Source organism: Scleropages formosus, chromosome 6 (genome assembly GCF_900964775.1).
Source record: "Scleropages formosus chromosome 6, fSclFor1.1, whole genome shotgun sequence".
Lineage (NCBI taxonomy): Eukaryota > Metazoa > Chordata > Actinopteri > Osteoglossiformes > Osteoglossidae > Scleropages > Scleropages formosus.
The window spans coordinates 33,217,722-33,243,353 of record NC_041811.1 but is presented as its reverse complement, the minus strand read 5'-3'; the positions used below and the strand labels follow the sequence as shown (position 1 = coordinate 33,243,353).

At 44.9% G+C, this 25,632-nt stretch overlaps 1 protein-coding gene across 3 annotated transcripts in view; it reads right to left on the bottom strand.

Annotated features, from left to right (window-relative positions):
• The window catches only part of kdm2bb (lysine (K)-specific demethylase 2Bb), a 44,922-nt gene that overhangs the window by 13,209 nt on the left and 6,081 nt on the right, over positions 1–25,632 (bottom strand). For 2 of the 3 annotated variants that reach the window (XM_018753277.2, XM_018753285.2), the window contains exons 6-15: positions 25,428–25,534; positions 21,794–21,887; positions 20,162–20,315; positions 19,407–19,522; positions 17,548–17,674; positions 16,370–16,797; positions 15,719–15,805; positions 1,625–1,858; positions 1,332–1,472; positions 81–167 (exon numbers count right to left, since the gene is read on the bottom strand). In XM_018753277.2, coding sequence (XP_018608793.1) covers positions 81–167; positions 1,332–1,472; positions 1,625–1,858; positions 15,719–15,805; positions 16,370–16,797; positions 17,548–17,674; positions 19,407–19,522; positions 20,162–20,315; positions 21,794–21,887; positions 25,428–25,534 — 1,575 coding nt within the window. The remainder of the gene's footprint in view (positions 1–80; positions 168–1,331; positions 1,473–1,624; positions 1,859–15,718; positions 15,806–16,369; positions 16,798–17,547; positions 17,675–19,406; positions 19,523–20,161; positions 20,316–21,793; positions 21,888–25,427; positions 25,535–25,632) is intronic. The other variant, XM_029252662.1, reaches the window with a different exon arrangement.

The window sequence follows — 25,632 nt, the reverse complement described above, 5'->3', positions numbered from 1 at the left end:
AATATTCCATGTAATGGAATACTGAAGCTGTATAACTGGCAAACCCAAGCACAAAGTGCCACGTCTACATAGATGCTTACTTTCCCAGTCTTCCCAGCATGATTACACTTTGGACATTCCCAGCAGTTGGGCAGCTCCTCGTTCACAACTCCTCCTGTATCTTTCACCTGTAAGTGAAACGAGAGAGGGTGAAAAATCATATTGTGAAAATACCACCCAGTTTCTTTTACTGACAGGTAATAAGGGGAAGGCGAGGAGGGTATTAAGCAAGGGCACAAGGACGGTTGAGTATGTCCACGTTGCCACCTTTCATAGAAAAAAAAAAAAAAAAAAAAAAGAGGAAAAAAAAAAAGAAAGCAGTAACACAAACAACTGCAACCCAGCATTTTTTAAAAAAAGAAAACACATGCGAATTTATTTGTCGCACATTATTAAGCCATAAGGCAAACGGAATAGAGGAATGGAGGGGCACAACAAAACAGGATCCGGAACTTGAGAAAGGTATCCTGTATATGAATCTCTCCCTATTCCCACGTAATTCATTTCAACATCCTCCCAAAAGCTTCTGTCCAAAACATTTCTTTATCAAATCAACATCAGTTGCCATGTAAGCTCAAAATAGATGGCCCACTTCCATTTTTGGATAAAAGCCATTAGGGCTCTTTCTGCATTTATGGTCTTGTTTTAAGCTCAGAACAAGCCCGTTTTATTTGTTATGTTTCTCGTAGTGGATAGACTTTACGTACGATGAACCCTCTTACTGATCTAAGAGGTATTAAAAGGCAGACCTGCGACAATCTATTCTTGTTTTATACCCCATAATAGGCTCCACCAAAAATGACAGGAAAACAATGCATTTTCACATCCATTCAAAACCTTCTGTCCAAAATCCATCGACTGACAGCGGAACAACAAACTACATCGCAGCAAAGATTTCTGCTTGAACAGACATGTTTTAACTTCAGGGATGCAATCAACAGGAGGCCATTTACATATTCTACCATGGAAACAGTCAGCAGTTCTCTGGTGGCTTGATTACTTAAGAAAAACGTATTCATAATTTTCTTCTTATCCTCCTACATGCACTACCACATTAAAGACTGGAATAAAAGCAACTCATCTCAAATTATCTTTCCTCTTGTCTTACTCAGTGAATGAATGCAAACAGTTCTTGCGAGAGAAAGAGAGGAACCTTTTTTCTGACAAAAGGGAATGGATTAATAACCAAAACACTCACATTCAGCAGGCAAAGAAGTTATTGTTATTATCTCATCCCTATATCTGAAGATGCATAGTAAGCAGAGAGAGGGGATTCTGGGCTGCAAGCTCACCTTCAGGCAACCCGGGTGCACTATCTCATTACAGATGGAGCACTCCATGAGCATGACATTGAACTTCTCCTCTTCCTCCACCGTGTCCTCCTTCCCGGCTTCCCCGCAGACGAGGCACACGGCGGTGTGTGGCAATACGGGCTGGAGACACATACATGAATGCCCTTAGCTTCCCACATGCTTCTAAGAAAACACATCACTCATTACTCAGCAGGCATGTCACTCTCTACCCAGCATCCACCTCACTCACCAACTCAATTATTCATGCACCAATGTAGGCTCTGTTCACTCACCGCGATGCACTGCCTCATGATGCAGGACTGCTTCATACGCCCTGGACCACCAAACTTTTTCATGTCCTTACAAAAGTGGCACTCGCCACATTCGGTTCGCAGACAGGCTTCGCAGCGCCGGCAGCGGGTCCTCCGCCGCCTTGCCCCCGACGTACCGCGGCCCACAGACAGCTTGACACTGCCTGCTGTTGACGGAGCCCCCATTTTTGTCTTGGGCCGATTGGGAGGCCGCTGCTGCAACATAGAAGGTCAAAGGACAGGACATATTTGGGGTGAGTCAGGGTTGGGTGATGAGATAAGGAAACAAAACATTTCATGGTTGGGGAAAAGTCTGAAGGGATCATTTAACAACTATTGATTTTATACTCTCTGATACTCAACAATAAACAAACTGATAAACAATGTCAACTTCAATGAACTTCATTTTTTTTAGAATTTTGACCAGGAATATAGAGTTCTCAACTCTCAGTGCACAGCTGTAGTGGTATTTTCCTTCCTTAAAGGCAAATAAAATTAGATTAGCAAGAGGGTGTGATCCACAGGAACACCAATCAGCAGCGGCAAACCAGTACCTTCGGTCAAAAATCAAAATAGGAACGGAGAATGACATGAAGGGCAAAGCCTCAGCTAATTTCAAACGGAGCAAGCAGGAGGTGTTTCCACTGCATCTCCGAGACTATGGGGACCAATCTGTCATCTCTAGCCGTGCAAAAACTCCCAAATTCTTCCACAGTGGAGCAACAGGTTTAAAATTCATTCATAAATCCAGCACAGAGGACTAAACTACTGCAAATTCCCAAGTCATGTGAGTTGACTGTTATAGGTGTTGGGTCAGAAATGTTACCAAACCTTTCACTGGTCTTTGATCCCTGATCTTAGTATTTCCTAATCATCACAGATGTGGAACCGATTGCCAAAAATGAAGAGGACAATGTTCAACTTAGTATTGGCTCAGCATGAGCTGCAGATTGTCCTGGAGATCAAGCTAGGTGCCTTTAGTTAATCAGACACTTTCATCCCAAGCAATTTACACAGCAAACCATTTTTACACTGAAGTACATCTGACAAAGTGCTTTTTGTTCACTTGAACAGTGCAGTGTACAAATCACTCCTGGAATTTGAATCTTCATCTCAGCTTTCCATCTACAGTGCTAGTAGCTGCTTTGTGGTTGTTCTCACTAAACAACTGACTTAAAACATAACTGTATATGGGATGAATCCCAGCCCAAAATCTAATGTGTCAGGTTTGCCAGACTCACTTAGAAACCAACTGCTGCCTGTTCTCTAAACACCAAAGCCAAACCTCATCTCTGACAAGGGCATCATTTCACACATAACGTGACTAATGTTTAATCCGAAGCAACCTACAATTTTACTCATTTATAGCTAGACATTTTTACTCAAGAAATTCAGGTATCTTGGTGAAGAACTCCACAGCAAGACCCCTCCTTACCCTTGAACTGGTATACTTAAGGTTACAGATCCATGCCCTTAACCACAAAGATACCTGCAGCCCCTTCATTACACTGTCTTGACTGTAATCATAATCCACAAGAGCAAGGGTATGTGTTGCCATGGCAACTCAAGCTGACCAATCAAACAGAAGCACTGGAAATAGGGTCTGTCCAGCAGTGGACAAGAAGGGCCCCATCCCCATACTGGGTTGGGCCTTTCCTGCTTGGACCCCCCCAGCTGGCACACTTCCCCTACAGCTGGAGATGGAAGATGCCAGCACAGAATCAACTAAAAGTGGTGTGTATATATAATTATATTATATAAATACACAAACACACACACACACACACACACTTTCACAAACCTAAGAATGTTCTCAGAATTTTTCCCTCAGTCCTTTACGAGCAAAAAAAAAAACATCTGTGAAATGTGTCCACCTTCCATTGTAATCCGTTTTATTTTTATTTTATTTTAACAGTCTCTTGCCGCAAGGAGAGCAGCGTTCCCTTGGCAACACATCTGCAGAAGGATAAGCACTTGAATGAAGTTATGTAATGGTGAGAGGGGAGAGTTGAAGAGTAAAGCAATATTCAACGATGTCCTTTGAAGCAGAGGGCTTCCTTTGATGTTGGGCACATTTCATTTTTACGTCTGTTTATTTTGTAGCACTGTACGCGTGGCCTTGAGCCATCAGGAAGATAATGTACTGCACAAAGAATCACGTGAGCCTGTAGGAGCACCAACCCATACACAAAGAGCTGAGATTTGGGGGGGGGGGGGGGGATGAAAGCAAGGTCATCCCTTTTTCATGTTTGGCTTTGAAGTCGTTCATATCTTGGGCCATCCAGATTCTATCATTGTACTCCCCCTTGGAACTCATCCACAAACTGAATAGCACACATGCGTAGCTGGCATAGCTGAAAAGCCACTTTTTACATTTTTCTTCATTTCTTCGCAATACCAAACCAACATCAGCAGCATATTTAACCAGTTAGACTCATTCTTATTGCTGGGCCATCTGCGTAAAGCAAAAAATACATCAGCTTTCACCAGGGAAATGTTTTACTAATACAACTTTCATGCCTTAAAATTCTCATTATCAATGACTGCATACAGATGGGAACTGTATCCCCAAAAAGTCAGGCTTATGGACAGTTTTAGAGTCTCTCAGATCCATTCAGATCTCTTCAGTCGTCGCAGCTAGAGAGCAGCAACGGTACAAACAGCTTCAATGCCAGAGAGAGAGACAAAGTAAATACATTAATGGTTCTAATAAACAGACTCAAGGACACATCAGGTATAAAGCTGATGCCACTATTGCGCCAATGCTTCTGCGAGGGCAGTACACAGAAGCATCACTGACAATAATGCTGCCAAATGCTGCAAAACCCGTGTCAAGAAAAACCCAACTCCCAGGCCCGTCTCCCAGAACAAAACAAGCAAGACAGACTGGTTCCCAGAAAAGCGAGGCACGAAAGTGTTCAGTAAGGTGTCTGAAGAGAAACTGTCAAAAATCAAAGAACCCACGTCTGATAGTCTCTCACTCTAAGGCTGACATTGGTATTCAAGCAGAGTTGCCAGCAGAAGTCATGACATGCTCAAAGACTTTTTACTACTGTTGATATTCCTACACTGGTTCTGGCACAATAGCGACATCAAAAAGTGCAGTATTGGTAAAACCAGCTTTCAGCAGGATGTGACAGTAGACCAGTAGTGAGCATGTCATCTTACTCAAAACAGCTCTGGAAGAAGGCTGGGGAAAAAAAAAAAAAAAAAAAAAAAAAAAAAAAAAAAAAATACACCTCGTGGAAAAAGGTCAGTCAGAGTGAGTGTTGAAGGTGTGTTTGTCTACACGGCCCCGAGAGTTACCAACCACTATATCAAGAGCGCAAAGGCCACAACAAGTGAGAACCTTCTCCACATAAGTCTGATCTTTCAGCAACTGATGACACCGCTGGACAACTCCACAGAGATACAGCAGGATCGCAGAAACAAGACTCGGAGTCCTGTCCAGAACCTTGGGAACAGATGGGTCTTGAAACCTTCCTTGAAGAGCTGCTGCTAAAAACATGGGAGCAGATCCGTGGATCCCAGCAGTAAAAGAGCACAGGCATAGAAAGCTTCGCACTCAACAGGTCAGAGATGACAATTCAAGCAGCACAACCCTTTCATTTCACCGTCCTTCCACCATTACGTCCGTACATAAATGGCCTGGGACCCCAAAATCACATTCCTATAATTACATCCAGACACAAGAAGGAAAACTAACTGTTTCTCTGTAACACAGAGCTGGTCCTATAGCTACTGGACAAGCGGGAAAGTAGCCAAGCTGTTTTATGTACATATTCATCACAGGGAGCCTTGCTGTGTCCAGTAGAGACCGATACCCTCACAAATCCAGCAATCAACACATCCACCTACAAGCACCAGACTTCTCCATAGCCTGTCTGACACATCGCTCTTCCAGACGAGGCTTCCAGTCTCCAAAACGGACACTTTGCTGTCCGACTCCTGTCAAGTTATTTCAGAAAAATGTCTGCGGGCTGAGATGAGCAATTCAGTTGTCAGAGCAGAGTATTTAGAATTCTGAGGACATGCAGCAAATTGCGATCACCACTATCCGGGGAACTGCTGGCCAGTTATTTGGCCACGGACGCCGCCAATCAGTGGCCTGTAGCTAGCATCTGTTGTGTATGGAGGCTGTTGAAGCACCTGCCCTTCCAAGCTCCAGGACTGACTGCTCTCCAGCCAAACAAAGGTCCCAGAAGAACAACATACAGTTTTTTTAAAAAAATAAAATAAAAATAAAATAAAAAAACCCAACTGGAACCCAATGGCTCAAATGTCCTTTCTAAGGTCTATGCTGTGTTAAAGTTTTTGCCAAGCAAATGCTTATATGCAGCGATGGAAAACACTGACATTCTTTTATGAAGCTTGGTGGCCCATACTAAAACGGAGATTTTATAACTTAGCTGCCCGGCATACTCTTTTATTCATAACAACTACAATCCTTTACAATTTAGACTATTCGTACCGCTGGACGTCTCCATGAGGCAATTCAAACTAACTATATAGCTCAAAGGCACAATAACGGAGCCCTGTCCAAAACAGCTGCTTAACAACTATACCACCTGCTGACGTGTGTAGGGCACAAAACGGTAAACGTGCAAACGGTTAAAAATGCTAAAAAGGCCCCACGAGGCACTCGCCATACAGAGCATTGATTGTAGGTTCACAGGACACATTCCCACAACAGTCCCGAGATTCCAGCCAGATCACTCAAACATGTGCTTGTCAAGCAAATGAACCTTTATCTTCCTCCGTTGGTCTAAACATAAGTGAAGGTTCAACATCTGACAGATTTTTTTTGAACACTACATTCTAACTTGCGAAGGACATGGTCAAGGGAATATTTCAGTCGCACTCTAAACCGTGGTGACGTTACTACAAAATTGAAACCTTGATCACTGAAACTCACTGTCTTATTTCAAGACGTATTTAGACCAGTGACATGGATCAACATGCCTAGGGCTGATCAAATACTCCTGGCAAAATACCAGAACATAGTGCCAAGACTGACCATGACCACCCCATGAACCACACAAGTTTCTCAATGTTTAACTCAAGTGCCACACAACGCTATAGCAGCAACACTACGTGTCACCTGGGACAGAAGACCCGAAACATGTCCAGTCTCTGCTGTCATGATCAAATAGTCCAAATGGATCTGTAATGGCCACTCCAAGCTCCAATGTTCTTGCTGCACAATACCACCATGTCCTGCTAGACACCTCACTGTGATAATATAAGACAGCCCAGCTTTGAGGGTCTGTCTTTTTTTTAATCCCACACAAAACCGAAGCGACGCAAAAAGAGCAAGTAACAGGTTGTTCGTTCGATTTCAGACCGGGAGGACAAATCGAGCACATTCCACAAGTCCAGGGTGATGAGGACTCCACGCCAGCAGAAGCCCAACTTCCAGTTAAGTTTGGCTGCGAAACAGAGCCATCAATCTTTGCTCGCTGTCCCATTCATTTGTATTCCAGGTTATAAGCAGGGAGATCTTTGCGCCCCAGTGTTTTCCGGCTGCGTTCAAAAAAAGAAAAGGCGCAAACAGGACATTTCAAACACTTATTCTGACAACACAACGACCTGTACGTACAGTATATTCACCGCACTAAAAAGTTATAAAGTCAACAGTTGACATAAACGTTCCGTGCCAATCAAACGGCTTAGGTGACTTTTACAATGTCTTACGGAAGGCTGGCAAAAAGGGTCCGAAGAAGCAAACCCTGAATGGTCCTGCACCAGAAAAAGAAAAAAAAAAAAAAAAAAATTACATTTATAAGCATGTTAATTTGCAGAATTGGAAATCCATACATCAACAGACCAGCGAGAAAGTTAGCACGCCGTTTGGCCAAACTTACCGGGCAACACCTTTGACCGGGAGCGTTGATAAATTCCGAAAGCAGGTCCCCCAGAGGGGCTAAAGGGTAAACAATAGGGACTGGCCGAGCGTTAATACCCCTCCTGCTGCCCCGTAGGTCCACTCTCGCACCCTCCCCCACCCGACTGATTAGGTCAGCCTGTGGCCCTCTTAAAGGTGCAGCACAATGGGCGCCCTTGTGGGGACGCGTGGCCGCGATTAAAAATATCCCACCAGTTGAGGAAGTCGCTGATGCCATCATGAGACATACTACTGCAATTCAAAAGGAACACAATCAAGCTGCATATTTATGAGAAGTCATTTGCTACTCGCTGTCAGCAAGGAAAGCAAAACACAAGATGAATGGATGCTTTTCATTTTTTTTTTTTTTTAAAAATCAGCTTGAAAAGAGTATTATACTTGCTGACCTTCTTCAAAAGCACTGTGTGTGTGCGCGTCTCCGCTGGATTTGTTCAAGACACAAAAACAAGGGCTTCTGAATGTAATGTAATAATCGCTCCGAATTAACACACACACACACACACACTCTGCGATTGTTTCTGGCATTTGTGCTTTTGAGTCATAAGGAATACCAGATGGTTCATTATGATACGCATTTCTGTAACAGGGAACCTCCTTAAAAACGTGCCACATATTACCACTCCATACACTTTGTGCGCGCGCACAACTACTCATCTGCCACAGTAGCTATCCATAGCCATGATCAAGAGATGTTTACAGATGAAACACGTTTTCTTATGTTTTCTGCACAAAATGCGAACATGGCCCACGCTGTCACACACGGGGGGGGATGCAGTGAAGGACCAGCTGCCTCACGTGTGCGGTCACGCTGCCCCCCTCTCTCTCTCTCTCTCTCTCTCTCTCCCGACACACCACGCACACGCCCGTGCCTCTCCACGCACACACTCCGCGCAATGCCAATGGCACGAAGCCACAGGCTAATCCGTCATCCCACGGGGACCATTTCACTCTGATCGCTGTGATCAAGAGACGAAGCAAACGGCACAACACGCCGGGGGCTGAAGCGAAGCGGTCACAACACACACAGTACATGAATGATGATTAAAACACCCCTGACAATTGCGAAAACCGTCCTGCAATGAATGGCTGAACGGGTTAACCGTTAATAACCGGGAAGAAACGCAAACTGATGTGCGTTCCAGCGTCTTGGACGAGCCTCCCGTGGACCGAAGGGCGCTGTTCAAATATAGAGGAGGAAACACGCGTGACTCTACACTAGAATCGGGAAGTGTTGCGCGCGGAGCGCGAGAGAGAGCCGAGAGCTGCAGAGCTCTCCTGTTTGGAGGAATAGCACATGATCACGTAACCTAGATTCGCCGTCGTGCGAATGGAGACCGCGAAATCTGCAGGAGGAGGAGGGTGGGGGCATGCAGGAACGGTCGGTACCACACGCTGACTGCCTGCAGCCTGTGGCTCTGGATCAGCGCAGCCGAAAACGCCGCCTATTCGTATTCCTGCTTCTCCCCCTCTCCCCTCTCTCTCCCCCTGCCCTGGCTTGTTCGGAAACAACCGGTAGCTGCTCTGAACTGAACACTAGCTGAGTCTGTGTAAGCTGCGTGGATCAGCTCCCTGCGCGCGTACACACTGCTTTACAACCCCACTCGCCGTACATTTACACACGCGCGCGCGCGCGCGCGCACACACACAAGAGCACGCTTTCTCAAGCGCGCGCACGCGCGCACACACACACACACACACACACACACACACACACACACCACTGTCTTTTCCTCCATTCTCTGCCACAGGCATAAAGGATAGGGGGGGACAATTAACACATGCAGGCGCGCGCACTCACTCACTCACTCTCACTCACACCCACAGAATTACTGCTTACTGCTCTGTCAGTTAATTTTTCCCTCCCACCAGGCTCCTAGGCTAAGGAAGACATAAGAAATGGCAGTAGCAGACCCACGCCCAGCTTTGTGCGTACGGCGGCAGGCAGAGCGGCCGGGCGGGCGAGCGGTGCGCTAACCTGCTCTGCCTCCGAGTCGTAGTCCTCATCGTCGGCGCTCAGCGACATGGCCATGGCTGCCTCATAGTCCATCCAGCACACAGCTCACTGACATGGCTGCAGCTTCAGCCTGCTGCTGTCTGCCAGTTGGCCCTCCCCTCCGCGGGGGAGCAGCCGCCTGCACCAGCACAGGAACCCAAGGCAGAGGGAGCTCATGAATATGCGCCGGAGAATCTTGAGTGGGGAGGAGGGGGCCGCCATCGCAGCCAATGGCGAGGCAGATGGTGTCCGATTACAAGAAAAAGGCGGCCCTACCGAAGAGGCCCGTGCGCCCAGCGAGGGCGCTGGGGTACAGAGGCATGGCCGTGTGACACAAATCACCCAAATAAGCTTGTCAGAGTGTGCCTGTCAGAAAATCCCAAACAAGAAGGCTACTTGTTTTCATGTGTTTTCTTTTTTCCTTCAAAAATGCTTCCGCTGTGAAAGTAAGCAGGGCGCCAACCGCCTGCATACAATGGGCTATCGGTTGCTCTGAAATGGATTGCTCTGGCCTCAGCAAACTGCCCCCTGTGCTTTCAATCCTCAGTCAGTCCCACAATGCTGGGAGAGCACAATGTCCATTGCAGGAAATCTGCTGGGACACATTCAAAAATTCAATCATATGCTATCTAAAAAAAAAAAAAAAAAAAAAATCTACATGTACATTAATGGAATTTTTTTTTTTCCTTCTTTCGCTCAGTTCCTTTGCTCTTTCTAGGAAACCAAGAATATTTTCATGACAAGTGTCTAATACAAACAAGCCAGGGTTTGTATTTTAGAGCTTTTCTTGCAAATGTCATATAATGGTTGCAAAACGGTGCAAAAAAAAAAATCCAACATTATGACACGGAAATTCTCATTCAGCAAAATCAGTACTCCAAAATGCGAAATAAAAAAATATATATATAAAATTGGGAAGTGGCATTGCACAACGCTACAAAGTCACAACCCTTAACGCAGCAGTTAAAGACAGCTTCACAGAATGCGATGTGTACACATCAATGCCTGGATATCTCTGTCCATGCAAAAAAAAAAAAAAAAAAAAGAAAAAGGCAGAGCGACCATGTTAACCATTTAACCATGATCCATCCCTGATCGCTTAAAGAAGTAACCATGTTAACATAGACCTCGAGTTGGAAATCCAGACCTACCATGCTGGACAGAGAGAAACACACCTGGAGGATTGTGGCCGAACTTGTCTAACTGGCAGCCTCACAGTAAAGTTCTTGTGCCAGAAGAGCAGCGTCCCGGTCCATTTCTGCACAGGTATTTCAATCTGTGCCAAACATGGGACTAGACCAAGTAACAGAACAGCCATCAGGATCAAAGACATTACAAATACTGACTTGTTACATGCTTTCACTCCTTCTAAGAGCCTGTTGTAAACCCAGCATCTTTATTTTACAGGTCATGTATAAATACATTAATTTCTTGACGAAACAATAAAAAAGAATAAGAAAACAAAGATGAATGATAAGCAGTGCGGTGTAAAGATGCATTGGGTACTGAGAGAAACACCGCTGCTGGTTCATACAGGAAAAGGGTTAATAAAAGAGAAACAAAAAAAAAACAAAGGGAAAATGGCTTCTTTTAAGAGTGCTGCGATGAGTCAGCACAGTCCACATAATTTTAGGCTAATTTTTTCCTTTACTAAAACGGCACCAAAGTTCCTTTTTAAACTTACTGGTATGAAGTTCCTCCTTGTCATTCCGAGTTCGCATACTTTGCTACGTCTGCCAGATTCGCATTACATTTTATGTGGAATGTGGAGCATAATTTAATTACTGCTACAACTCTCCTTTCTGTTCTGAAAAACAGAATGCGAACGCTTGTTTTCTTTGTACATAATGAAACCTGCAGTGAGTCACTCTCACCAAACTGTTTGCATTTACAAGACGCCCCTTGAGCTTCTCCTGCATGGATGGATTTGTTTTTTTTTTTTTGCCATTAACTACTTAACAAGCATTCGGTTCTTGATCAAAGCTACAGTTACTGTAACTCACCGTTTGGCCTCCTCCATATGCTGGTGTTGTTATTTTAGAGGATGGGAACGAAAAACTGTTGTACATTCGTTTTTTCCCTTGTGTGGGTTAACAATGATCTCTGCCTGTTTGAAGCCCATGCTGATTTGTGTTAACAAGGTGAAAGGGAACCAGAAAACAAAATCGAAGACCACTGAATGCCTGCGACAAATTCTGGCAACAACTTCATAACCACAAGGATACTGACAAAAAGCAAACCTGCATACCCTTTTTCCCCCAAAATTTTTCATTTTACACGCTACGCTCCAAGTCTGACCGCTGGAGGAAATGCAGCCAAAGGCAAGAGTTAAAAAGAAAATTCTCAGAAAGGTGTGCATGTGTCTCAAACGGTATTTGGCCTTTCCTATAACGCAGGGAGCAAAACGGACAAGCAGCGAAAGAGTGAATGAGTTGTACTGTACATCAGGTGTTTGGTACATCAAGGAAAGGTCAGCATCACTTGGAGTATCGACAGTCATTATTTCTTAACAGCGCATCACAGCGTGACGGCATGAAGCACTTAAACTCCGTGCTCGACACAGCAGGAAATCCCCACTGCCTAAATGACTGATAGTTTAACCTACCGATGCGAGCGACACGGGCATCAAACAAAGATCTGAAATTTTCGACAAACCCTTCAGTTTGTTATTACTGGAACTGAGACCTGGGGTGGGGGGTTGGTTCCTGAACCATTCATCATGTGACACGAGCATTTTCATCCAGAGTCCAAAGTCAGTCATCTTTGATAGATGGAAATGACTCACATGTAGTTTTGATTTGAATAAATTTCTGCCTCTCAGAGGCACAATCATCTTCTCAAAAGAACCAGATGAGGCTTTTTTCATACACCGGCCCACCAAGGACCTGTGCACAGGAACATGGCTGTGGCACAGAGTCCAATAGGATCCACTTTCCACTCCTTCATATTTCACACTCCCATTACATCAGCTCCCGAAACACTGTCTCACACACAAAGCAACAGACACAGTGATATAAAACCTCTGCAAAAAACACCCCCTATACACACGCACAAACACACAACCCTCACAAAAACAAATCCACACATCCAAGCCAACCCACCCATGACGCACACAGCAGCAACGCCCTTTCAAGAACACTTTCACACAAACACAACCTACTGATTTTCTCACACGCATCCATACAGGGTCGTGCACGCCAGTGTAAAACAAAAATGCTGAAGTGGGAGTGTTCCTCGTAGAACAGCAAATCATACGAACACATGAGCCACAGACTCTACGAAGTACGCGTGGAGGTGTACAGCAGCACCGTTAACACGCACTTTGCTTCAGTCCCTGTAAAGCTCCAGGGAAGCTACAGTGACTTTATACAATTAAAATGCAGCAATCCCGCCAAAGACATGAAGCCTAACTGCATTTTCATCATCTCTTCCAGAATCCAGTGACCTTTTAGGCTGCACGTAAATGAAGTTAAAAATGCACAGATTGGGCCACCTGAGGGCCTGGAAAAAGAGTAACTCAACATCCTGGTCACATGAACCCAGAAACAGGTTCACTTACAGGCTCTGGTGGTGAGCGGCTAGGGGTTTACTCTCATAGGCCTCAGGGCACTTACAAAGTCATCAGTTCCTTCCACGCACATATACGTCGCTGCTCAGAGAGTTAAATCAGCATTTTTAAGAGTCTTCTTTCAACTCACCAAATTTTCATAGTCATCAACCTACACTGCTCATGACCTCAGATACATGGATTTAGAAAAAGTAAGTATTAGGAAGGAAGCAGGGGTTGAGAACAAGTATATTGTAGGCAAACAGTGCAAGTTAACAAGGAAGTAAAGACTGAAAACATAGAAAATCGGACACTAGGATTCTATGAAAATTCTGAATCTGTCCATATATGATTTCTTAAATAAAAATGCCCAGGTCGGAATATTGTCATTCTTATTATCCATTCTTGTAATAACCACCAAAACTGCCAAGAAACTACATTTAAGTTACAACAATGCACAAAGCATGGTGTTTTAGGGAAAAAAAAAAAAAAAAAAGACCATACTGTCAAATGACCAGAACCTTATCAACGCAGTCATTGCATTTCACTATGCAATACTCTCTTTCCATCGTGAACACATCTAAGGTCATCAGTTACACAAAAACATCAACAACCTGCAAATGTTTCACATATGTTGGATCTGGGTCAGGTCAGTTACAGCAAAGGTCTTTTAAAAGCACCATTTGTCCAGAGGAAAGTGGAATTTTCCTACTAGATGGGAGCCACTGTGTGTGCAAGCTCACCTCTAAAGTCTGTCGCTCAAAACTGCACATCTTTCCAGCAAAGTAAAACAACCAATTAAAATCATATGTTGCGTCACCACTTGGTTGTCTATGCATTCTGCGGGTATTTTGCGCGCAAGCTTACTTCCATTTACCACAGTGCTCACGGGAATGTAAAGTAAACAAGTAAACCAGAACATACTACAGGTGGTCCCCGACTTACGATGGGGTTACGTTCCGACAAACCTATCGTAAGTCGAAAGTATCGTAAGTCGAAAATGCATTTAATACACCTAACCTACCGAACATCAACGCTTCTTATCTTTCAAGATGGTGGAGATCGTAGATTGCGAAAGTCCAAGTTCACGTGCGATGGCCAAAGTCAAAGTGGCTTTATTGTCATTTCAACCATATGCAGCTGGTACAGCGTACAGTGAAATGAAACGGCGTTCCTCCAGGACCGTGGAGCTACAAAAAACACAAAGCTACTTACAAAGGACTACATAAAGTGCACGTGTGCAAAACGGCACAAGACAGTACAGTAATTACTAAACAAGAAAAAAAGCAGTAAAAAACAGGAGATAATACAATATAATAATAGATACTATAGATATAAATACATTAATTAGAGTTTCCCCTCAAGAGTAACTGCTTTCCTCTTCTTTTCACCAGTAGCAGGAGACACGGATGGGCACTTCGTACACACGATGGATGCACAAAACGCAACGTAGATACGGGGGGGATATCCAAAAAAATGCTGGAAACACAGAACGCTGCAGAGTACTGGTTGTATACACTAGCGACCGCCCGGCAGACTGGGAGATGCGGATCGCTGCCACTGCCCAGCATCGCGAGAAAGTATTGCACCGCATATCACTTGCCCGGGGGGGGGAATCAAAATTCAAAGTACAGTTTCTACTGAATGTCTACTGCTAGCGCGCCGTTGTAAAGTCGAAAAATCGTAAATCGGACCATCGTAAGTCGAGGAGCATCTGTACAGCACTGTGCCTGATATTTATTTTGTTGACAACTATGTTCAAATCCACTACAGCAACACCTGATTCGGGAAGAGCCACTCTTTGTCCATTCATGGGTGTTGGCCACAGGAGGTGTGTACAGCCAGCTCGCCTGCGCCTTCTGCTTAACCACTCGGAGGAAGCAGCGAACCGGCAACGAACCGGCAGCGTGGATGTACACAGGGCAGCATTCTAACGAGGATGCGGTTTGCTTTTTCCCTGCCAATTGCCGCTCTCCTCTGGCTCTCTGCGGTTTCACACAAAGACCAATTACACAAATAGGGAGATAAAAGGTCTGTCAGAAGATTCCACTACAGTAACACGGCAGAGCGAGAGTCGTTTAAACAAACGGAAGTACATTAGAAAAAACATTATGGAACTGTGCCAGAGTTGAGTGTAGTAACTCTCACAGCTGGCTTCAGACCAAGGGTCTTTCGAAAGCTTAAGCAAGAGTGCTTTTTTGTTCTCTTCCTAATTTTACCCACAGTTTAGTCATTTCTAGTTAAAAAATTCTCAACCTGCACACACCATTCCCCCTGATCTCCAAGAAAAGCTGATTAAGCGCTCCTTTGACTCATTCTTTTCACTCTCTGGGCTACCTAGTAGTTTGTGAGGGCCAAGCATCGAGTGGACCAGCCAACTCTCACAATCTGTAGGCACCTGGCAGACTTCTTGAGGGTATGTCTCACAAGTCGCCGAGGGGAAAATCCATGGAGATTTACCACGTTCCACCAGTGGAACAATTCTACCACAGAAAGCATTAGCAATGACTGCTGCAGCTCAGATGTGAATAGCGAGTTGAATAGCTGTGTGTGCACAGCAGGAAAATGAATGAGGAACACAGGCCATCCAACACAGGTCACACAAAAACATCCACAGCCTTTACATCTCACCTTAGTGGACTTCTTGGGCCAGCTGACAACAGGCACCCCAGTGACAGCCAGCTTGGGGTCATCATCTGCGTGCTCCTTCAGGACCATCTGGGGACAGGGACAGGAACAGAGCGAGTGCCAGCTGAGAGCTGCTGGGTTCGCTAAAGTGTTCTGCCACAGCACAGCCACTAGAAAGCCCTTCAGCTCCATTAAGGCAATTAAAAGGCTTCACTCTCCTCTTTAATTAAGGATCCTTTAAGCAAAATAAAAACCAAAGCGATGAATAATATGATGTAATCCATCATATGATGTAACCCAACAGCCCCTGACTGATTCAGCACCCAACAAGTAAGCAGCTTCTGAGGAGCAAGCATCAGAAGAAGTTTCACCGAACTTGGTGTGGTGAGCAAATACTGCTGAATATCTCTCACACAAACACAGCATCTGAAATGATTGTTCGCTGAAATCCAAGGATGCAAACACAACTGGATTTAAGCAAGCTGGGAAAATGATTAAATTACCACATATGAGTAAAAACACATATTGCAGAATTGTGCTTAGAGTCCAATTATCCATAAAGTGATAAGAGGCTCTTCTTGCAGCTACCACCCTCACTGCCACACTCGGAGGGAGCTGTAACAAGAATAGAAGATGTGAGTGTTGATCCCTGACCTTCATGTCTTCCAGCAGTGCCTGGGGATCCTCGATGCCTTCTGGAACACACTTTTTGCTTTCAGGAAGTGACTCCAGCTTTTCCACCAAGGCCTTCAAGCCCTTCAGCTCAAACTCCGTTAAATGTGTCCACTTGCTGGGGGGTTCCGATATGGGTGAGCCAATGGGAGTTTTGGGGAGATCCGCTGGGTAAGCTGAGGTGGGCCTCACACTGTCATCTGAGTCATCGGTATGGGCTTGCTTTGGTGGCCGCGGTTTCAGCCCCCTGCCATTGGTGGTGGGCGAGCATGTGCCGTCGGGGGAGTGTTGGCCAGTCCCGTCGGTTTTCTCGGTGCACTCTCCCAAAGTCTGGGTCTCATACGACTCCTCTTCCATGTCGAGCCGGGAGTCAGAGGAGAAGCTCTCAGTGCTCAGTTTCCTCTCTGTGTCTAAAGAAGAGAGAGCAAGAGCAGGATGAGAGGAGGCAGTGTAACAAGGAAACAGGCAAGTAACCTAATGTAAAGGGAATGTTTCTTTACCTGCATAGCTTAATCACTGGACAGCAACTAGGTCTACTTTTTTTCTCCTGCATTCATTCAAGATTACTATCAGCTAAAATCCTGGAAGATCAGCTTTTGCTAGTAGAAATGTTTACACATTAGGCGCAAGGAGATGCTGTTCATAAACAGTATAAGTCCTCTGCACTGATTTCAGACAATTTCATATTATAAGCGAGCCACACTAAGATATGTGAAATACTGCCATCCAATGGTGGTGTGAGTAACCAATTTAGATTTTTGCTTGGGTTAACAAAAACATAAACAAATAAAACGCTAACCTGACAACCTCCAAAATGATGCTACATTACAGTACTGCCACAAAAGCCTATCAATGCCCTTATATCTTTCTGTGTTTTACAATGTAATCATTGTTATGTGAATGACTAAAAGCTTCGCAGCCAATTTAATCCACATTCCTAGAAGCTGGGAAAGTTTTGAGCGAGAAAGAATAGTGGAAAAACAGCCTGGGGTAACTTCAAAGGTCACTTAAAAATGCACTTGATTCCCTTCCAGTAAGACACGAAAATTAAAACAAGAAATAAAAACCTAATTTTGTCATCATCAACTCAGAAACAAATGCAGGAACAGTACTTATGAAATCCTACAGGGCATTGCTTTCCATTATAAACATTCGCTTACCAATTAACATAGACTCCCTTCGGAAATCGTCGCTTAGATGGGAGCGTTTAGTCAAGCAGTGCACGTATCTCTCCAGGACATACCAGCACATCTCATAGAAGAACGGGTAGCGGAACTTGGCACGGACCTGAAACAAATGGATTAGTTCGTTTACGTTTAGGGTCGGGTACCTACCAGCTGAAAAAAAATGTGCATGACAGACCCTGGAGTACATGAGCACAAAGCAAGGTCTCACTTTTACCTAAAACCTCCCAATCTTTTCTGGCCCACACATTCACAATATGTTCTTTCTTCACAACAGTATGACTCCAAAGCCAAAACTCAATGTTGCGTGAATAAACAAAATGGAAGACTCAAACACAGATTGCTAAAGGGGGTTGTAAAATGTTTAACGTGAGTGTGCTGCACTGCCGAAAGATTAGCCGATTTGTAGTAACCGGCACAGCTGGAAGAATGCACAGCTGCACAGAATAAACGCCGATGCTGAAATCCTGCTGCGCTATGACAATGACGTCCATCCTTTTTTGAAACTAGCCACCCAATCGCTGCCCAGCACCTGGGACGCCCGCTGGGAATGCAGATTCTCACAAGCATTTCACACACAGGACTATATTTATCTCACACTGAGATTCTTTCACACAGGGCAACCATTTCAGATGGTGTTTTTTTTTCATTTTTTTTCCCCCCTTTTCTTCCCTGTTATTGCAGCTCATGCTAAAAATAGTGAGAACACAACCACAAATCCCTGGGGAGAGCTATAAATTAGCACTTGGGAATGTTCTTGGATGTGTGTCATTTCTAAGGATAGTCCATACAGTGGACAGAGCTAGATATTGCCGTAACACTAATAGCAGAACGAAGCAAATATCAGCAAATACAACCTCCCTCGCTCCCCAATGCAAACTCATTACAAGCAACATCAGTAAGACAGCGTTCGCTTTTTACCCATCCATCATCCTGAGCGGTGCATCAAGCTAAAATGAAATTTACTGGAATAACATGGTTGTGACATGAGAGTTTATAATTGGTCTTGATTTATAATATGACAGCACACCATACATAATGAATCTGAGAGGAACACTTCAGACAAAACCCAACACTGCCACCATCATGTTCAGTCTTCAGTGTGCATTTCTCTTTCCAGCATACATTTTTTTTCCATGAAATGTGTATAATATTTAGGCCAGTCACCCACGCACACAAATGCATGTGCTTACACACACTCTCACACACACGCATATTCTGAGGAGCTCTACTGGAATCCAACCCCGGTGATGAGTACAGGTCTTAGAAACAGCTTTCCTGGCTTTCGTCAACATTAGCCCTCAAAACATTATAAACAATCACCTCTCGGCATGTCAGAAACTATACCAGTGGGATGAACACCAATTATGTTGAGAATCAAATATTCATATTAATTGAGAAACATTTAAAACTGTGCTAAATGTGTGATACAACCAGAAATCTAGATGCAGTTCACATCATTTCCTGACCCACCGGCCCATTTTGGTTTCACTTTCATTTTGCTATTTTTACTAGTGCTACTTCCACCGTACTAAAAATAAAACTGTTAATCACGCTCATCCTTGTCATCACGATTAATATTCTGCATAGCAAATTTAAAAGACACATGTCGATGCATCTTGACATGCATCTTGACAAAAACAAATTATTTGTGAGACTGTTCAGGCTTAAATGCATTATAATTCTGTTTATTATTATAAAAAGGCTGTGCAGTCAAATCCATGGCCAGTAGGTAAGGAGGTTTGCTTATCACACAAAGTGACTAAAGGAGGGGAGAGAGCAATGACAACACAGCATCAGGCGACAGAACAAAGGAACAGAGGAATAAAGCCCACCTTTGTTCGGTTCTCTATCTCGTAGACGGTCAGCTGCATGGGAATGTTAAAGCTGTGCAAGATGTTGCCACCAAACACCAGGGTGTCCTCAGGGGTGTAGACCGCATGGATCCAACCTGTAACCAGACGTACGCGTCACTGAACATTTACTCGTATTCGTTTATCTTACACTTTTCTTCAAAGTTACCTATTCTTATTTACCCATTTATACAGCCGGGTAATATTAACTGGAGCAATTTGCATTTACATTTTTTTCATTTAGCAGACACTTTTTACCAAAGTGATGTACATCTCTGAACAGTACAAAAAGTGCATCACAGGAACAGAAGGAAAGATTTGGATGCTGACACGTGATTCTAGAGTACAGTCAATATGTCACATACCACGGTATAACCAGTATACGTTACACAAGTAGCTTCATATAGACTTTCTTAAATGTAGAGAGACATTCAGAAGTTCTGAGAAAGAGGTGGAGGTCATTCCACCACATTGGAGCTCAAGCCTTTGTGCTTCTGACTTTGGACCTCTTACGTGTGCCAACACTAAGGTGGCAGAGATGGAGGAGCGCAGTAGTCTATTTAGGTTAAGCACCTTACCAATTTAGGGTAAATTCCTTGCTTGGGGATTCAAACCTTAAACTCCAGGATCCGAACATGACTGCTCTAACCACTGTGCCATCATCTGCCCCCTTATGTGACGATTATAGGCCGTCCAAAGATCAAACTAGCACCAGGGGTTTCCTTGGCCATGCTTACCTGAGGGGATGAAGAAGGTGTAGCCCTGCTGCAACTCCACCCTCTGGCAGCCGTCAGCACGGTCGCCCAGGAAGATATCACTCTGTTTGCCCGAGAGCACCCAGTCTTCATAGAGGGACAGATTTTTGGGGATTGGGGGTATCAGCCAGAACACCTGAGAGGCAGAGATAGTTTGGTTTTATGAAGCAACACAATCCTATCTATATACTTTTTTTTTAATTTGTAGACAAGAAAGAAATGACCATACTGCGTGAAGGTGCAATTTTCCTCTGGCCCACACTTTATCATATGGCTGTAAGCATGTGCACAGAAGCACAGTTATAATCCTATCATCTGCTTGCCTGGAGCACAAGCGCTCCCCCCAACCCCACCGAAATACATCACAGTCAATTAATGGGATCATGGGTAAGAGTGGCCTCCTCCCCTTTGCTTCTGCAGCTGTGCCTCGACCTTTGAAGAGGAAGCATTATGTGAGACATGCCCCCTTCCCCCAGCTTCCCTGCCCTACTACAATAGATCAGCACACACTCCGTTTCTGCTGATCCCGCAGCCACCGGTGGCTGGCCACAGAGCACACGAGGAACAGATGCATCCACTCATCTGGTGCTGCAGCTCAGTATTACGATTGGCGTTGGATTCAAACCTGTCACCGTGCACCTCCTCGCAAAAAAGCCTGGAGATGACTGGGCTTCTGCATGTGGAAGGGTTGGGTGATCATTAACAATCATCCCCCAGAACTAAGCCATGATGGGAATACATTTGCTCAGCATAAACAACACATCCCATTAGAGAGTTCTTATTCTCTTGCACTGCTGAGAAAGTAAATAATGTAGGAATGAAACGATAAATTCATTTGTGCCGGTTCTTGAAATAACGAACATCGGTTCTTATCGGAAAGAATAATATGCCAGATTTGTTATTCATTTAACACACTCACTCACTGACTTGCAGTAATCACTTGTCCTTGTTAGGGTTGTGATGGTCTAGAGTCTAACCCAAAATTGCTGTGCATTAGGCTAGGAGGGGTACATTGCGGACAAGACACCAATCCATTGCTTGGCCACCACACACACACATTCACACACTACGGGAAATTCAGAGTCAAAATTAATCAGAAACAAATACCCCTGGAGTGTGGAAGGAAACCAGAGCACATGAAAGGCACCCACGAAGACTCAGTGACTTTCGCCAAACCAAAATCTATAGTTGACTTCTGTCTTCCACGAGGAGAAAGCTCTCAAATATAAAGACAACTGAGCGATTTAAGAAGGGCTGCATTTGTGATACAAAAAGTACTAAGTCAAAACTGTGAAACCAAAGAATTATAAAATAAAAAAAAAAATTTAATGTGTTCTAAGTTTTTTGTTTCAGTCTTATTCTTAATGGTGCACCCAAAATAATTTGCCACTGGCTGTCATTCCACAGTTTTCAAGTAGCTAAGAGGTGGCTTGTGCCTGTGGGGTGAGATGAAGTAACTGGACTGAAAGGAGCAGCACAGACTGAGCCAGTCGCTCCATCTGTCCATGTTGCTGCACAGATACTGCAGTGAGCGCCAGGCAGAATCTGCTCACACCAGCTCAAAATACAGACGGAGAGGAAAACTTGGGCAGGAAATGGGGTGGAGGCACTTACCTTCCTTCCTTTGTGGACATGGTACCACACAGATGTGCCCCCGAAGTCAATATGGAAGTCAGTGTAGCAGCCCTTCACGCTCATCAGGCAGTACCTTCGGGTGCAATGAGGAAAAACAAGGACCAACGAGGACCATGAGCAGGTTGCGCCACATTTTTTAAACTCAACAGCCTCCCTCATCAAGCACTGTTAAGGAACTGCTTTGGCCACATTCACAAGTCAAAGAGCGCCACACTGCTCACGGAGAGCGCATGGCATGCAGCGAAAGAAACGGTCAAATTAGGCAGCGCAATTTACAACAGCTATGCAGCACGCTTTCGGACAGCGAGCATATTTGATCGATATTCCATCCGTTTCTCAGCGGAGAAATTCGACTCATTTGCAAAGGCCCTGCCGAATAATGACTCAAATTCCACCGTGGCAAAAACGCAAAGGGAATCTGTTGAACTGATTCCCAGTGTCTACACTATGATGAGCAAGAAACAACAGGATGGTCTTCTTTCCTCTACCAGCAAACAATTGTTAAGTGGTGGAGAATTAATCACTGTCCTCATTCTTCGGGATGAGGAAACTAGAAGACGCCGACGGGGCCAAAATGAAGATGGACCAGGCTGTCTTAACTAAAAGGACTGATTCACAAAGCAATAAACATTCAACCCCTAACATGCGCCTGATTAAGACACAAACACGCAACGTAAGTGACGCCCCGTTAAATCACACCACGTGACATGATTTACGTAATGCTGATACTGGGACAAACACCGACACGTCGGCCGAATACCGACTGTCAAACAGCACCTGTATTTCACTGAGCGGGTTTACTGATAAAGATGCATGATAAAATAATGTCACGCTTTCTCAATGGCAATAAGAAATGCAATCAAATTTTTTCAAAAATTCTTTCCAGGAAAAACTCTTACTGTCATCCTAAGCTATTTTTTTTTATACGCACACAACCCAGCACGCGCAAACACACATCTTGTCCTAGTTCATTCCGACCCCTGCTTCTGAACGACAGCTGCAGCAGAACACCCTCTAACTACCAGGAAGTGTGTGTGTGTGGCCACAGACATCAGAAAAACTTATGACCTTAACTACAAGTGACACCACAGACGTGTGCACACAGACACGCGTGCAGGTTTGCTGCTAACTGGATTGGGCTTTAACTTTCTCACAAGGCGACGCATCACACGGGACAGACACATGAAACACAGTACAACAGGTCTGTTAAAACATCAGTGCTGGACCATAATGACCAAGTGGCCGTTCCATCTGCTAAGAAAGAGCAAATAAGAGAGTCTTCCAGGTGACGGCTGGAAAACTACACATAAACACCCCGGTGCCATGGCACGAAACCTTACTGCGCCCACATCCCTGGGGGGAGCGGCAGGCAGGCAGGCACAGGCGGGCCCGCCAGAGCCCATGAGTGCAAACAGCCCTTTTCGGCTTCACGCTTGCAGCCTGGCCTCGAGAGTGACAGCAGTGCAAAAGCGACCTACCGGACTGCATGTCGTCCCCCTCAGAGGCAGCTTGCGCAGGTCCAGGGCCTGTGTCGGGGGTGGCCGTGCCACACACGCATCTTTTTTTTTTTTTTAACCTTGCCTCCCAGTCCCTTCCCTCTCACTTTCTGGAGAGCTTCATTGAGGAAGGAGAGAGCAAAAGAGGGAGAGAGCCAGGGGGACGGACTGCCAGCTCCTGATTGGCCACAGAGGCTCCACGGAGTTGCTGAAGTGGCCTGTAAAGAACTTGCTTCCCCCATTGAGTGCTCGCGCTGCCTAGCAACCAGCGGGATCCAGAAAGCAGCAGTAGGAGCTGTCGCTGCCAGGACCATGTGTGAGTAGGATGGGGATACTGCATGTCTTCTCAAACCACTTGTTTGACCATTTCTTTTCCCTTGGTGGAGGACTTCCACCATCATGACACTTGCAGCACTATTTTAGAATGTCCGAGGATATAGCATGCAAACCCTGCACACATAAGGTACAATATTAAGATAACTTCATTTAACACAATCTGCCACGCGAAATGGCACAAAGCACCTGCGTGCGTACAACACGCTCAGTCTGCGGCAGGACACAAGCCTGCTCTGTACTTTTAGCGTCACACAAGGATTTCAGAGAAAAGACAAGGAAACAAGGCTCAGATCTGACAGCTTATCCATAGCAACAACCTGAAAACAAGACTCTGACGGTCTCCCTGCCGGACACCGTAAAACGTTAAGAGATTAGGGTGACGGCCTTGGGGTAGAATGACATTCTGTACAGAACAGGAAGGCACAGTTCTCCCAGCAGAGTAATAACTCTTAGAAGTGACATCATGCTGGCAAAAATGTAAAAAGTCCAACTTCAACCTCCCGCCACTGTCAAATTTGCAGGGGGGGGCAGAGACACTTTATCCTCCCATGAAATACACACACACATTTTCCAAACCGCTTGTCCCATACGGGGTCACGGGGAACCGGAGCCTAACCCGGCAACTCAGGGCGCAAGGCTGGAGAGGGAGGGGACACACCCAGGACGGGACGCCAGTCTGCCGCAAGGCACCCCAAGCGGGATTTGAACCCCAGACCCACCGGAGAGCAGAACCCGGTTCAACCCACTGCACCACCGCACCCCCCCCATGAAATACATAAAGTAAATATTATAATTAGTCCATTGTAATATTATGGCAGAAGATGATTGTCGGTCGTATTTAACAGCAACCTTAGTTAAAAAAAATCTGAGAATCCAGGTAACCATTTAAAAATTCTTAAACAGCTCATTGACATGTCGCTGGAACCACCAGTTAACCCTTTTTATTAAAGTATATTGAAAACCAGGGGGTGCGGTGGCGCAGTGGGTTGGACCGCAGTCCTGCTGTCCGGTGGGTCTGGGGTTCGAGTCCCGCTTGGGGTACCTTGCGACGGACTGGCGTCCCGTCCTGGGTGTGTCCCCTTCCCCCTCAGGCCTTACGCCCTGTGTTGCCGGGTAGGCTCCGGTTCCCCGTGACCCCGTATGGGACGAGCGGTTCTGAAAATGTGTGTGTGTGTGTATATTGAAAACCCTGACCAATTTTACTTATTTCAAACTGGAACTTCCACATGTGATCAAAGACACAGCCTTCTTTTCAAATATCTGCAACAACTCTTACTCTTGCAGATCAAGCAAATTAAGCTGTGTTTTATGCATCTACTTGAACGGTGAACCTCATGAGGCGCAGCAAGTGGTAGGTAACAAACTAGGTTTGCTTGAGTCACACGTCTGCAGCTGTGTCTCTTTTTCTTGATGTAATGCATAAATTGTACTTTTGCCGAGATGTACGTCGCTTTGGACAAAAGCGTCTGCTGAATGAATAAATGTAAATGTGAGCTGTTTTACTTCTCCACAGCAAAAACATGACAAAAAACAAAAAATCATTACAATATATATGAAGTGAGCTTTCAGCACAGCTCTGAATCTTTTCTGCTCAAACGCTTACAGTTTATCTGTGCTGTTATCAGAGACATTTACTCATTTGTTTGCCTACAGGAGACACGGTTCCACTGTGACTCATGTATTCCTTCGATCAATTGCTTGCCTTTCTTTGTTTACATATTTATTTGTATTTGAGAAACACCTATACACTGTACACACACTTTTTTAACCACTGTACTTACTTTTGGACTTTGGGATATTTCATCTCTGAGATGACATTAGTGGCTTCTGTTTGTCTCTCTTTCAGGTGGGGAGGCCAAACGTTATCTACCCAATCGACCAGGTCCACCTGCGACACAAGGTTAACATAATCAGGTCACTGTGATTTGTACAATTCTGTCACTCTGTGAAAAACACATGAAGCATTTGCACCTTTCACTTCATTTG